Genomic DNA, 13,836 nt, shown 5'->3' on the forward strand with positions numbered 1-13,836 from the left:
GTTCGGTGCTTTATAATTAATTGCAATCACATCTTAGTATTTAGTACAAGTCATTACTATAAACAACATTTAAAACTGAATTTAAATAGATGAACGAGCCAAACACAACAAAACCATCCTTATTTATTCATGTTTAATTTTATATCTCTTTATTTTATTTTGAGCATTTTTACATTTTATATATATATATAAAACAAAAAGAACAGGACAAACAGCAGATAGTAGGGAGTTTGCTTCTTAGATTCTTCCAGCCAAATATTAGTTAGTAGACGCGTGTTGTGTTTTTCCACATTGAGCGCCGCTCCTCCTGTGTTATTTCTGTGTTTGATTCTCCCCCCCCCCCATTTACTTTTAATGTACTCGCTGTTATTGACTCTCAGTCCTCCGCAGGCTCTGCTGCAGCTCTGCTCCCGTCCAGATATTGTTTTATTGTTGTGAAGCTTCGGTCAGAATTTCAATCACTGCATTGCTCGCCTCCGACATTTCCCATCTCATCTTTTTTCCATAATAATCTTGAAAATTGCAAATATCCGAAGGAGTCTTTATCTTTCTAAATTGCTCTTTTAAATTCATCAAATCTTTTAAATGTTTGGCCCTGAATAGTGCAGTTCAGGGTCCCAGGCACTTTACTGTCACTTCCCAGATTACGTCCTTTAACCCAGTGTTTTTCAACCTTTTTGAGCCAAGGCACACTTTTTTCTTTGGAAAACTCTGGAGGCACACCACCACCACCCGAAAATGTTAAAATGTGAAACTCTGTAGCCTCTATTAACAATATAAAGTCATTCTCATCAAAGTTTTATCAACAGGAATCAAATAAATACAGAAAAAATGTATTTCCCAATTTCTTTTTTTTTAATAGTGACTCCCTCAGTGTGAAACCTGGACCTGATGGATGAAGAGCTGAGATCCTGGTTCACATTCTTCCTTTTCTAAAACTTCTCCATCACTGTCACTGACACAGTACTTTGATACAAGATGGGAGCAGGAGGTGGAGATTAACCACACTGACGTCTGTCACTTTACATTTCACCGGCAAAGTTATGTGCTGCCCTCTAGTGGTGAAGAGTATTTATACATGATTACTCTGCAACACACTGTCGGCTGTGAGAGCAAATGATTTTTAGGAAAAAAATGTGAAATTGGATAATTTCCCACGGCTCACCTGACTAGATCTCGCGGAAACACCAGTGTGCCGCGGCACAGTGGTTGGAAAACACTGCTTTTACCATTTTCCCTCCAGACACTCAAAGTTTGATTGATCAGTTCGTTTTTGGTTCCCGGATGTAGTTTGGTCCCCACTTTGAGTACCGACGGTCCACCCTCATTTGGTTTCCTTCCGGCACAAGTCCACCTGGATATGAATTCGTCCCAGGATGTGATTTGCATTTCAGGGGATCGTGTGTGGATTGACTGAAGCAAATACAGGCGTCTCGGTAACACGTCTCCAAGTCGAAGTTGAATACGGACCGACGTCTCGTGTCTTTCTGAAGGTCAACATTAAATTGGTTTTAGTTTTGACTGGAGGTCTTAGTAAGTAATTTGGATGTTACCCTTTCTAAATATTTCATTGTTTTTGTTGTCCCCAATTAATTATATATTTCTCTCAAATTTCTGGATTAGGGGAATAATTGACAAAAAGAACCTGAGTTTCTGTCCTGAGTGGCCAAAGTCCTCATGGTGTGTTCTTCTTTTCCGAACAACTGTGTGAAGCTACGTGTCTGATCAGATACAGAGACTCGATTTTCATGGTCATGTGTCATTTCATTGATATTTTGCTTTTCATCCAGTTTTTTGTTTTCTTTCTAAACTGAAACGTTTCTGTCTCATCCTGGCGTCTGTCAGCTGATACCGTTTCCACACTGACGCTCCGCTGCGTCGGCGTCGACGCTAAAAGGAGCCGGAATCATCATCAACCTGCAAACACTCTATGAAAGGAAACAAAGTTTCCTGTGAGCGTGGAGCTCTGCTCTCTCTCTCTCTCTCTCACTGCACTCAGCCACATGCAGCGTCTCCAAACACTTCCTGTTCGGACCCCAGACCCGCCGGCAAACCGCCGCAAACTATATTTAACTTTTAATTTCACTTAACAACAGGATATGATTCTAAACACACGGAAAACGTTGTTGTCACCGCATGATGATCGGGTGGATTGAAAGGAACTCTCTGGTGCCATGAGAAACTGGACAGTAAAAACTAGAACCTGCTTGAATAGCGTGAATTTTTTTACAAGAAGACTTTAATTTGCTTACGGAACTACTCTGCCACACTGAGTCCGTTACAAGATCTGAATTCTGACGGGAGTCCCTTTCAAAATGGAGCTCGTTCTGTTTAAAGCCTTTCCGTTTCCTTCTCATGTTCTATATTTTGGTTTCCTGTGGTCCCGCCGATCACTCTGCTTCTGCCGAGTGTCAGCTGGTGTACAGACACAATATCACAGAGGACGTCCGACCGAGTTGGGAGTTTAATTTCCCAGCACATGATGGCGTGAAGCCAGAGTTCCGTTGCCGTTGCTCACGTTCGGGAAAAGTTCAGTCTGTGAAACAAGGACCTCGCTCTTGTGTATAATTTATGAGGCCGAGAAAAACACGTCGAACATTGTCTGCTTCAGTGGTTACTTTTATTTGTTCACGGCACTGACACCAAGACTGACACCACTGTCAGTCTTGTTAGGGGGTCAAGAGACTTGGTGAGCACTCTTCTCACTCTGCTGCCCTCCCCCTCATTACAACCTGTGACATAATCGTTGCGTTGTGTTGGAGGCTGCCGGTTATTATCAATTTCAATTGAGTGTTCAGCCACAGGCTCCTTGTTGTCCTCACAAAAGCAGTAGCGTACGGTGGTGTTTCAGTCAGGGCCAGCAGTAACAAAATACAACCCCCTCCGCCACACATAATGTCCTCCATGTGAATCCAATGTGAATCTCACACACTACTGTCATACATACGTGCTTGTCTGTCTGTGTGCACCATTGTATGGGAAACACCACTTTTCAATAAAAAACAGCACCAAATGCCAACAGCAGCACCAATCTAATCCAGAGAAAGTTAAAAAAAAAAAAACTAGCATCACCATCACTTGTAGATTAAATCATCCTGCAGTAAAATGCTGCACAAAGCCTTTGTTGGCCTGAGTTTAGCTCGTCTTTTTCTGGTGTCGCTCTTCTTCTACTCACAATTTCTATTAACTTGAAAAAGGTCCTGAAGCAGGTCTGCTATCGTATCATGGATCTTGTTGTTAAATCAGCCTCCATCACTCCAGAGTAGCAGATAATAACGGAGTCATCACCACATGCCCATGAGCCAATCAGTCAAGTTAATTTCAATGACGACATCAAGACCAGCACTAGAAACTCTGCTGGTCCTGAGGTGGTCTGTCAATAACACATCAAACTCTGATTGGCTGATGATCCTGTCACTCAACATTTTAACCTAATAGCAGCATCCAGCTTCCATCAGAGGTTAGCAATGAAGCTACCGCTGGTCCCAGCAGAGGAAAGGAGCATTTTTGACAGGGCTAGCAGTGCTAGCAGTGCTGGCCCTTGCTGCCCCGGACTGCACACCACTGCACAAAAGTTATGGGGAGCAAAGCAGGTTTCAATGACAGACGACCCGTCGTCCAAATGAATGTTCATAGACCTTCTCAGTGCCGCCAGTCTGGCTTTGAGGCGACTAAAAGCTGACGACAATGCATGTCTCACACTAATGGAGCCCAGAGTACTGTTCCTACGGTTGGTAAGGGTGTACCAACGTACGTACTGGTACCCGTACCGTTCGGTCCAGTCCAGAGGTGTACCGCGGTACAAACATTTTAAGACCAGGGCTCGACAGTAAGGCTTTCGCGAACTTCCAGGGCCAGTAAAAGCTTGGCTCGGGAAACTGAATCGCCCACCCAACTTGCCCGAATGGGCTTTTTTTGACGATATTTTGACATTTTTTCAGCAACAATCACTTGGTATTGCCAACGGATCACCCATCACCGGGCGTGGCCATGTCATTAATGTCAAGCCCTGCTAAAACTGCATTTGATGCCTGATGATGATTTATTATTCTGTTTTCTTTGCCTGCCTTTAGAAGAAAATTGCCCTAAAGGATCATGGGTGGCGTGGCGTTGGACGTTGGTGGAGACGGGGTCAAGGCTCCAGACGGAGGGTGGGGCTGGGCCGTGCTGGCCGGCTGCTTCGTCATCACAGGCTTCTCCTACGCTTTCCCCAAGGCGGTCAGCGTCTTCTTCAAGGAGCTGATCAGGGAGTTTGGAGTCGGATACAGCGACACGGCCTGGATCTCCTCCATACTTCTCGCTATGCTCTACGGCACTGGTGAGCTGCGGCTTGTTCGCACTGTCAATCCCACAAAGTACCCACAAAAGGCCTCGTCCACCTGTCCAAAAAACAAACAAACAAACAGGGAAAGTTAAAGTTAAAGATGTGCGTGACTGCCCGGCTAAACTAACAAACAGGTGCAGCCCTGGTCCAACGCTGGCTAAAGGAGGCTCTAAAGGAAGCATCAGTGTTTCCTAGGCTAAAGGAGGCTCTAAAGGAAGCATCAGTGTTTCCTAGGCTAAAGGAGGCTCTAAAGGAAGCATCAGTGTTTCCTAGGCTAAAGGAGGCTCTAAAGGAAGCATCAGTGTTTCCTAGGCTACAGGAGGCTCGAAAGGAAGCATCAGTGTTTCCTAGGCTAAAGGAGGCTCTAAAGGAAGCATCAGTGTTTCCTAGGCTACAGGAGGCTCTAAAGGAAGCATCAGTGTTTCCTAGGCTAAAGGAGGCTCTAAAGGAAGCATCAGTGTTTCCTAGGCTAAAGGAGGCTCTATAGGAAGCATCAGTGTTTCCTAGGCTAAAGGAAGCATCAGCGTTTCCTAGGCTAAAGGAGGCTCTAAAGGAAGCAACCAGCCTCCTTTTCTTTGCTTATTGAGAATTCAGACAGTCTTTATCATGGCCGCTACACAAAACACTTCCCGGGTTCAGGAAAAGTCAATAGAGAAGGAGTCAGGAGGGACATTTCGGACGTACCCAGTGTCTTAACAGAGCATCTCCATGGAGACTCTCTACAGGACTTTACAGGACATTAAACTTGTGTTTGTTGGTAGTTGGTTGTTATCAAGAGCTTCAGCATTATTATTGGTATTAACTAGATGATTACCAGTTATTACTTCTCGTATTTGATTTGGAATTTAACTACGAGGAGTCCATTGAGTGTTCTTCGGTCTTTGTTTATTCACTGCAGAAGAGATTTAAAATACAATTAATCTTGTTCCCATTGGCCTTTCTCCACTCTGGTTCCTCAGCCATTAAAACCAACACTGACAACCTTTTTAAAAGTACATTTTGAACATTAAATCTGAACAATGAAATGAAATGAAATACAAAATCTGTAATCCTGCCATCTGGTGGACACATACATGCAATGCATGGGGTGGAATGAATGAACGGAAATAAAATCAAAACTTAAAGGTGTACAGGAGGATTTTCCCGAATTTTAGTAAAGAACCGCCCTCTCCACCTTTTGAAAAAATGCACATGCGCAACGCTCTTCCTGCTCCCGAGACGGAACACCTACTAAAACGTGTGCGAGAGACGTGACGAGCCCAGTTCTCCTCGTGCACGCTCTGTTTACAAGTCACAAGTCGGCATCGCTCACATAAGCTCACTTTACAAGAAGATTTGCACTTTTTCCACTATGTCAGACTCGCCACCGGTAAGTGAAAGTCTATTTACGACAAGCAAACATTTTTAAAAGAATATGCGTAAAGCCAACCGTAATCAGGGATTGTGAATAAACATGTTTTCGTGTCTCTGAAAGCGCGCATGCGCAGAAAGTGAAAACTAATAGATCCACGCTACCCGGGGACGAGCACGTACGACGGCCTTACGTAATAGATCACCAGAATGATTGACAATTGGGAGGACCAATAGTCTTGATGATCCACCCGGAAAAAGAACATCCTCCTGTACACCTTTAAACCGTACCTGCAGAAGAGATTTGAAACACAATCACTCTTGTTCCCATTGGCTAATATTCAACAAAACAATAACAAAAATGAATTGAAAACAATAATTCATAAAAAGCATCTTTAACTCCGTTACACCTTTGAACTCCTCTTCCTCATGTGTCGGTCAGATCGTCTTCGTATGTTTCGTGGTGTGACTTTCGACACTCAACCAGCAGGGTGCGCTGTTGTGCCTGCAGGTCCGCTGTGCAGCGTGCTGGTGAATCGCTTCGGCTGCCGTCCCGTCATGATGGCCGGTGGCCTGTTCGCCTCGCTGGGAATGATCCTGGCCTCCTTCTCCACCAGCATCGTCCACATCTACCTCACCACCGGCGTCATCACAGGTCTGACCTTCTGCAGGAAGCCTCACACCCAACATCAGAATAAACGTCTCCGGTCAGATGTGGCCGCTCGCCGGCAAATTGGGACGTGCTCTTATCAATGTATTTCTTATCAGATCCAGACTGAACACAAATAGATGCTGGAAACGTAAATGGATATGAACTTGATTAAATCAGACTGATGTCACAATGCAATTAAGAAAATCCCAGCTTTAGTGGGCTGTTTTAGTTTAAAAACCACTGGTAAGTGAGTTTAAAAAGTCGTACCTTGGAGTTATGGTGTTTTCCCGGTCATCATTGTGAATTAAAAAAAAAAAAGGTCAAATGGAATAAATATAAGTGAGACTGATATATCTGAGTTCATAAGATGAAGAAGTGAGACGTTTCTTCTCTTTGCCGCAGGTCTGGGTTTAGCTTTGAACTTCCAGCCGTCTCTGATAATGCTGAACCGTTACTTCAGCGAGAAGCGTCCCCTGGCTAACGGGCTGTCGGCGGCGGGCAGCCCCGTGGCGCTCTGCTGCCTCTCGCCCCTGGGGCAGCTCCTTCAGTACCAGTACGGATGGAGAGGCGGGTTCCTCATTCTGGGGGGTCTTCTGCTCAACTGCTGTGTGTGTGCTGCCCTCATGAAGCCCCTGGTGGCGCCCGAGTCCCTCCAGTCCAAAACCCAGAAGGAGGCGGAGGAGGAGGACGAGGAGGAGAAGAAGAAGAAGAGGCCCAAAGCCAAACTGTTGGACTTCTCTGTGTTCAAAGACCGCGGCTTCGTCATCTACACGGTGTCGGCGTCCATCATGGTCCTGGGACTGTTTGTGCCGCCGGTGTTTGTGGTGAGTTACGCCAAAGAGCTGGGGAACGAGGACACCAAGTCGGCGCTGCTGCTCACCATCCTGGGCTTCATCGACATCTTCGCCCGGCCCGTCTGCGGCGTGGTCGCCGGCCTGCAGTGGGTCCGACCCCGCTGCGTCTACCTCTTCAGCTTCGCCATGATGTTCAACGGCATCACTGACCTGGTCGGCTCGCAGGTAGCCCGCGGGGAGATCAGCAACGCCGGGACATCTCGCCGCCTTCCCTCACGGCTTCTCGTTTTTGATTTCCAGGCGACGGACTACACGGGTCTGGTGTGCTTCTGCATCTTCTTCGGCGTCTCGTACGGGATGGTGGGCGCGCTGCAGTTTGAGGTTCTGATGGCAATCGTCGGGACTGAGAAGTTCTCCAGCGCCATCGGCCTGGTGCTGCTCATGGAAGCGATCGCTGTGTTGGTGGGACCGCCTGGTGCAGGTCAGTAACCCCCTTTGATGGTATGTCCCCTGGATGGTATGTCCCCTGGATGGTATGTCCCCTGGACGGTATGTCCCCTGGACGGTATGTCTCCTGGATGGAATCAGGGGACATGGACACCCGGATCCTCCTGGAAGTGTGGGCCACAAGGTGGGGAGCAGTCAGTTACCCTCATGTGTTGAAATGGTCCTTCCTGTGAGGATACCACAGGAACCACAGTTCCCTCACTTTTCCCCGAGGAACCCAAACACGTTGCGTTCCCTCTCTCTGAACAGAACTGTTAAACTGTTAAACTCCGTCCTGGGATGTCTGGTGGACTGGTCCCGCACCAGCTTGCACTTTCAAACTTTCATTCTCCAGTTTTTCAAAACAAAAGATGCACTTGACTCCAAAGTTGTCAATTGCTCCTTATTCTATGTAACTCCCTTGATAAACTCAGCCAGCTTAGCTTAACATGTTTTTTTTTATATAGATTTTGCAATAAATTATACACTTATGATGTAAATGCTTAAACTGAGATAAATGCTGACTCGTCTATTTTTAAGACATAAAAAAAAAAAAAAATCATACCTCTTAAAATCAAGAGGGCTTCAGTTTGTGAGCCCACCATTAATCTTTCCTAACCCACCCCATGACGGTCAACCCCCCATTGGGAACTACTGGAATGAATGGATGAAAGGATGGATGTGTCTTTATGTGATGTCACAAAGCCTTTTCTCACGTCTCTCCTGGCTCTTCTCTCTTTCCTCAGGCCGTCTGCTGGACGCCACCAAAAACTACATGTTTGTCTTCCTGCTGGCGGGGTGCGAGGTGTGCGTCTCTGCTGTGGTCCTCGCCACCTGCAACTTCCTGTGCAACAAAAGGGATCCCGTCGAGCAACTCCAGGGCGTCGCGGTGACAGACGAGGCGGGCGGCAAACCCGGGGAGGAGAACGCCGACAAAGAGAGAGGGGCGAGCGAGGAGCGAGAGGAGGTCCGAGACCGGGAGGTAGAGGAGGAGAAGGACGGGACGGAGAAGCCACGGGGTTTAGCGGTGGACTCGCAGGACGTGGAAAGGTTCCTGAAAGAACCGCAGCAAGTCAACGACGTGGCCGCCAGTCCTGAAACCAGCCTGTGAGCAAGTTATCCATCAGGCAGCTCAGCTCGCTGGTCCATCGTCGTCACGCCTGGTTTTTCCCGTGATTCTGTGTAAAAAAAACAAATCTATGTCTTCACGTCCTTCTCATGGACTTTATTGAATATATTTATATATTTTAATTTAATGTGAATATTCTAAATTACAAAAAGCAATATTTTAAGACTTGATAGTGTGAATTGTGGCAATCATGTCTAATTTGTTGTTCCTACATTCCAAAGCAACCCCCCCCCCCCAAACAAAACCACTGAACAAGATGTGTCATAGCAGTATTTTCACAATGTATTTGTATTGCGCCAAACGTACGGTGACTGGACGTCACGAGCTGAACCAGCCGGTGTCGGTCCGCCCGCCCACACGACCACAGCTCACTTGGGATAACAGGCGGACGCCTGCAGGGGGCAGCGTTACACCTCAACCCGATTGTGTCCTGAAATCTGCACTGATGCCTTATATTGTCATCACATGTTCCTGGTTCATTAGTCCGTGTTGACCGGATCCGATGTCTCAACTCAACTTCACCAAAAAATACTTATTTGGATATAAAAGTTTTAATTTTGTACTCCTGAGTCCTTCCCGAGCTTTAATATTTATTCCTTGAAAGCAGTGACGTGTTCTCGTTCTTGTGAGCCTTTCTTAGACAAGTTACAAACCCTTGAGTCGCTTATACTGCGTGTTTGGATTGAACGTATTGTGACTTTTATAAAAAAAATTTTAAAGAACAAAGTCATTCCTTGCAGTATCGTTAAAAACCTAAAGTGTTCTGAAGACTTCTATGTGAAATGTTGGTGAAAGTGTTGAATCGTTGCTGTCAGCTGCTTCATGCTTGGGAGTGTTCGGCCACGTTTACACCGTCAGACACGCAGATCTGATTTTTTTTTTTTTTTAGTGGGGGGGGGGGGGATGACAGTTGTGAACAGGAAGAAGAGATTCTTATTGGGTGACCAAATCAGATATGTGCCAATGTGACGCTGCATAACCAGGCGGATTTAGTGGGATTCTCATAACGTTGTGTGTGACCGTCTCGCTGATTTTGTTGCGCGAATCGTGAACTGAATCGGCAAAGAAAATGAGAAGTAGGGAGGCGACGGGATGGGAGGGAATCACACCGTGGTCAAGGGGTAGGTCACATGACGCCTCAGTCAAACAACCGTTTCAATTTCCTCCTCCTCTGCCTGAAAATTCTCGCGATGTTTGGCGAACTTCTCAGGAACCGTGACGCTAAACGTCAAACGTGTGTCCGTCGTTCCGGAGCTCCGCAGTTAGCGCTTAGCTCAGAAGTCGCCTGAACCAAAGAGTCAGACGTGGGTCTGTGGTCAAGGAACTGGACGGTGGAAAAGAGTCCGATCTTGCAGTGTAAATGAAGCCCCGGCGTCCTGCTGCTTTAAAGTTGTTGCTGTTGGTCGTTGTTGCTTTAAGACGAGAAGCAGAAGTCTAAATATTACGCAGCTCCTCGCCTCCATACGTCTCCACTCGTTTAAAGGAAGGATTTGGAGCCGTCGTTCGGGCATTATGACGAAATTTGATGGGGCAGGATGTTTTGCACTTCTCTCTGGCTTCTTGTGACGTTGTGACCGCTGGCATCGTGGTGACGGTGAATTTGTGTTTTTGATGGTGCTTATTTTGTGCCGTTGTTACGCAGTCGGAAGGTTCAGTAAATGAGGAAACGCACCATTTGGCCGAAGCTTCATCCATGAACGCTGCCTACATGTTCGGTGTTGTCTGTTCCGTCTGTCAGTATTTCTGTAAAACAGATGAATAAAGCAAATTATTGTTTTGTACTTTGGCTTCTTGTCGTGCTTCCTGTGAACTGTGGCAGAAGTATGAGCCGCTGATTTGAAAAAAGAAAGGGTCTATTAGCAGGTCTATTACTCAATATCTCTGACACTAGACGAAAACAGCCAATTCAGAATTTTAAAACCGGTGGAAAGCGGAAGAGTGAATCACCTCAACATGAGACTAAAAATTCAAAAAAACTTGTGGATGTTCAGTCATCAGTCTCCTCACTCAGGATTGGATTTCATTATGCACCAAATGTCGTCGCGTCCCACTCCCCATCTGCTCCTCTAGTTCCATGTCTTTGATATTTTATAGACGATCAAATAAACATGTCGCCAGTTTTTTAGATGGACAAATGCTCTTTCAGCACTACACGGGTGACCTTATGTTGCATTTGTCAAGTATCCGAGGCAGCAGAACATGTCAGGGTTAAACTGCAGGAAATAAATAAGTGACAGAATGAATATGATGGAGGGAATGATGAGAGAAGGAATGTGAGGGTGAGGAGTTAAGAAGATACTGGAGGAAGAGGGAGAAGATGTTTGAATTTGTCGTCTTTTTTTATTTTTTTTTATTAAAGCAACAGGCTTGACTGGGTGAATATAGAACGATGGACGTGATGCGATTAGGTTGTACCAGCGGGACGAAGAAGAAGAAGAACGCCGCTTCCACCGGTCCAGCAGAGGGCGCTTCACAAACCTGTTGGAGGAGTTTCTGCCGGTATTTACGGGACGAAGAAGAGATGCTAGCGTGTGCAGGAAGCTAACAGGACTGCAGATTCCCACACCTCCAGGTGAATAAACCTCTCTGTCTTCACTTCACACACACGGTGCGGGTCGTGGAGGACTTTAACAGCCCCGCCGGGCTGTTTGTGTGTAACCCGGCGGCCAGACTGCAGCTAGCTGCTTTAGCTTCACGTTCCTCAGTGAGAGTCTGGACATGAAACACACACTTTAGTGTTTTATTACAACAATCAAGTGTGGAAACACGCCGTCCAGTCGCGTCACGCCAATAAACACAGTGTCACAGCTCGTGGGTGACACGTTTGAGGAATTGCCAGTTCAAACAAGGTAAAAGAAATACTCAGTTGAATGTTATTTAAAGTTGTGGAACGTGTCGAGAATCAAACTTTAAACTCCCAAGGTTGTTTCGAGTCACTCAGACATTTCAAATAGAACGAGGCAGAATTCTTGCGCTGCCTTGGAGGTTTAGAAGTGAAGACAAGAGCGAACACGAAACATTTCCTTTAACATCCTGGTAGTTGTGATGAGATGAAGCCTCATGTGGTAGTTGACACATGGCCGAGGCTTCGCGTACTCTATTGCGCCCCCAGGTGGACAGTAGATGTGAAGCAGGTGGTGCGTCACTGTGTGAAGCGCTGACGTCATTTGTACCAAAAAATGATTATGCTAATAAACCAAAATGGGGCTGTTTGGGGGACATTTATTCATTTTTATTTAAGAACAACAACTTCTCAACGGTGTTCGTCTTCAAGCCGTTTCTCTTTTATGAGGTTATGCTTTTGAAAATACCCTCGTCACAGGTCACAGTCAAAGCTGGGCCACACAGAATATTAATGGGAAGTTAAGTTGTCTATTATTAGTTATACTTTTCACAGTTTCAAGTGGGCATACATGATATGTTATAGTTGAAGCTAATTTCTTTTGAGCGTGACAAACACTTCACCTTTTTAAAATGCCAGGATGTGGAAGGATGACAAAAAAAAGTAGCCAGCTATGAATAATAGGTCGACAGGATACTGTCCCAAATCCACAACTTGTGAGGGGAGAATTATTGTCTTTCACTGGCAGTGACAATTATTTAAAAAAAAAAAAGTATCACACGCAAAGGTGTGAACACGTCGTGAACCGGTCTCCTGTTAGCGATGCCTTGAGCGCCACCACATACATGACCAACACCAACAAAAATAAATCCTAAATTAGTGGACGTGAGCTTCGACACCTTGCCATTGAAGGACACGCCAATTCCCCGTAGTGTGAGGTGCGATAAAATAACTGAATCGTGGTTTTGTTTTTCCCAGCGCGTCCAGATCAGTCTGATGTTGTTGTTTCACTGTCGTAGGACAGGCTGACTGACAAACGCGCTTTCTAACTGATAACCTTCTGCACGTCATGGTGAGGTCGGCTGCCATGGCGAAACTCCACGGCTTCGAGTTCTGGAAGAAGACGCTGAAGGAGGCGCGCTTTGTGGTGGCCCCCATGGTGGATCAGAGCGAGCTGGCCTGGCGCCTGCTGAGCCGCCGCCACGGCGCCCAGCTCTGCTACACGCCCATGCTGCACGCCCAGGTGTTCGTCCGGGACGCCAACTACCGGCGAGAGAACCTCTACAACGAAGTGTGCCAGGAGGACAGGCCTCTCATCACGCAGGCAAGTGTGCAGACGCACGACGTCGCCAGACGTATTCACTGGCGACACCATGGGATTCTCCCTGTGACCTTTGACCCCTCCGGCCAATCACAGTGGACTCCTGGCCTCGAATCCTTTCTCAGGCGGGCTCTAGTTTCCCAGGCCGCAGTGGCTCCATCCTAATGGTCCCTCCTATCTCCTTTCCTATCCACTTCTCCTTAACCCCTGAAGTGTTTAAGTGGCGGCCATGATAAGGAGCGTTGGAATTCTCACCACGCAAAGGAAAGGAGGCTTGTTGCTTCTTTAGAGCCTCCTTTAGCCTAGGAAACACTGATGCTTCCTTTAGAGACGAGGAAACACTGATGCTTCCTTTAGAGCCTAGGAAACACTGATGCTTCCTTTAGCCTAGGAAACACTGATGCTTCCTTTAGAGCCTAGGAGACACTGATGCTTCCTTTAGAGCCTAGGAAACACTGATGCTTCCTTTAGCCTAGGAAACACTGATGCTTCCTTTAGAGTCTAGGAGACACTGATGCTTCCTTTAGAGCCTAGGAAATGCTGATGCTTCCTTTAGAGCCTAGGAAACACTGAGGCTTCCTTTAGAGCAGTGGTTCTCAATTATTTTCTGTCATGCCCCCCCGAGAGGACAGAATTTTTTTCATGCCCCCCCCCCCCGAATTGTACGACCATTGAGAACCTGATAATATTTATTTATTTACCTGTATAAACCACTGTATGAGTTGCTGGCACCAGCATTCTGCATACAATCACCTGATTATCAAAATAAATTAATAAAATGAGCTGGAGGCCCTTTTTTTATCGTTCAAGCATGAATAAAGACACTAATACTGAAAGTCGCGCCCACCTCACGCCCCCCCTGACACCCCACCACGCCCCCCCAGGGGGGCTCGCCCCACCATTTGAGAACCACTGCTTTAGAGCCTCCTTTAGCCTAA

General features: G+C 46.4%; 2 protein-coding genes across 2 annotated transcripts in view; both read left to right on the forward strand.

The window, feature by feature from the left end:
• Nucleotides 1–4,095: 4,095 nt before the first annotated feature.
• On the forward strand, nucleotides 4,096–8,717 carry slc16a3a (solute carrier family 16 member 3a; the record flags this gene model as incomplete). The annotated part of the gene is made up of 5 exons (XM_080511047.1): nucleotides 4,096–4,318; nucleotides 6,186–6,329; nucleotides 6,729–7,345; nucleotides 7,421–7,601; nucleotides 8,353–8,717. 5 exons carry the CDS (start codon nucleotides 4,096–4,098, stop codon nucleotides 8,715–8,717), a joined length of 1,530 nt encoding a protein of 509 aa, XP_080367173.1.
• A 2,530-nt stretch (nucleotides 8,718–11,247) lies between these two features.
• The window catches only part of dus1l (dihydrouridine synthase 1-like), a 9,855-nt gene continuing 7,266 nt past the window's right edge, over nucleotides 11,248–13,836 (forward strand). Inside the window, exons 1-2 of the mRNA XM_080510825.1 lie at nucleotides 11,248–11,307; nucleotides 12,655–12,901. Coding sequence (XP_080366951.1) covers nucleotides 12,665–12,901 — 237 coding nt within the window. The 5' untranslated portion in view covers nucleotides 11,248–11,307; nucleotides 12,655–12,664. The remainder of the gene's footprint in view (nucleotides 11,308–12,654; nucleotides 12,902–13,836) is intronic.

This window comes from Blennius ocellaris (assembly GCF_963422515.1).
Source record: "Blennius ocellaris genome assembly, chromosome: 16".
Classification (NCBI taxonomy): Eukaryota; Metazoa; Chordata; class Actinopteri; order Blenniiformes; family Blenniidae; genus Blennius; species Blennius ocellaris.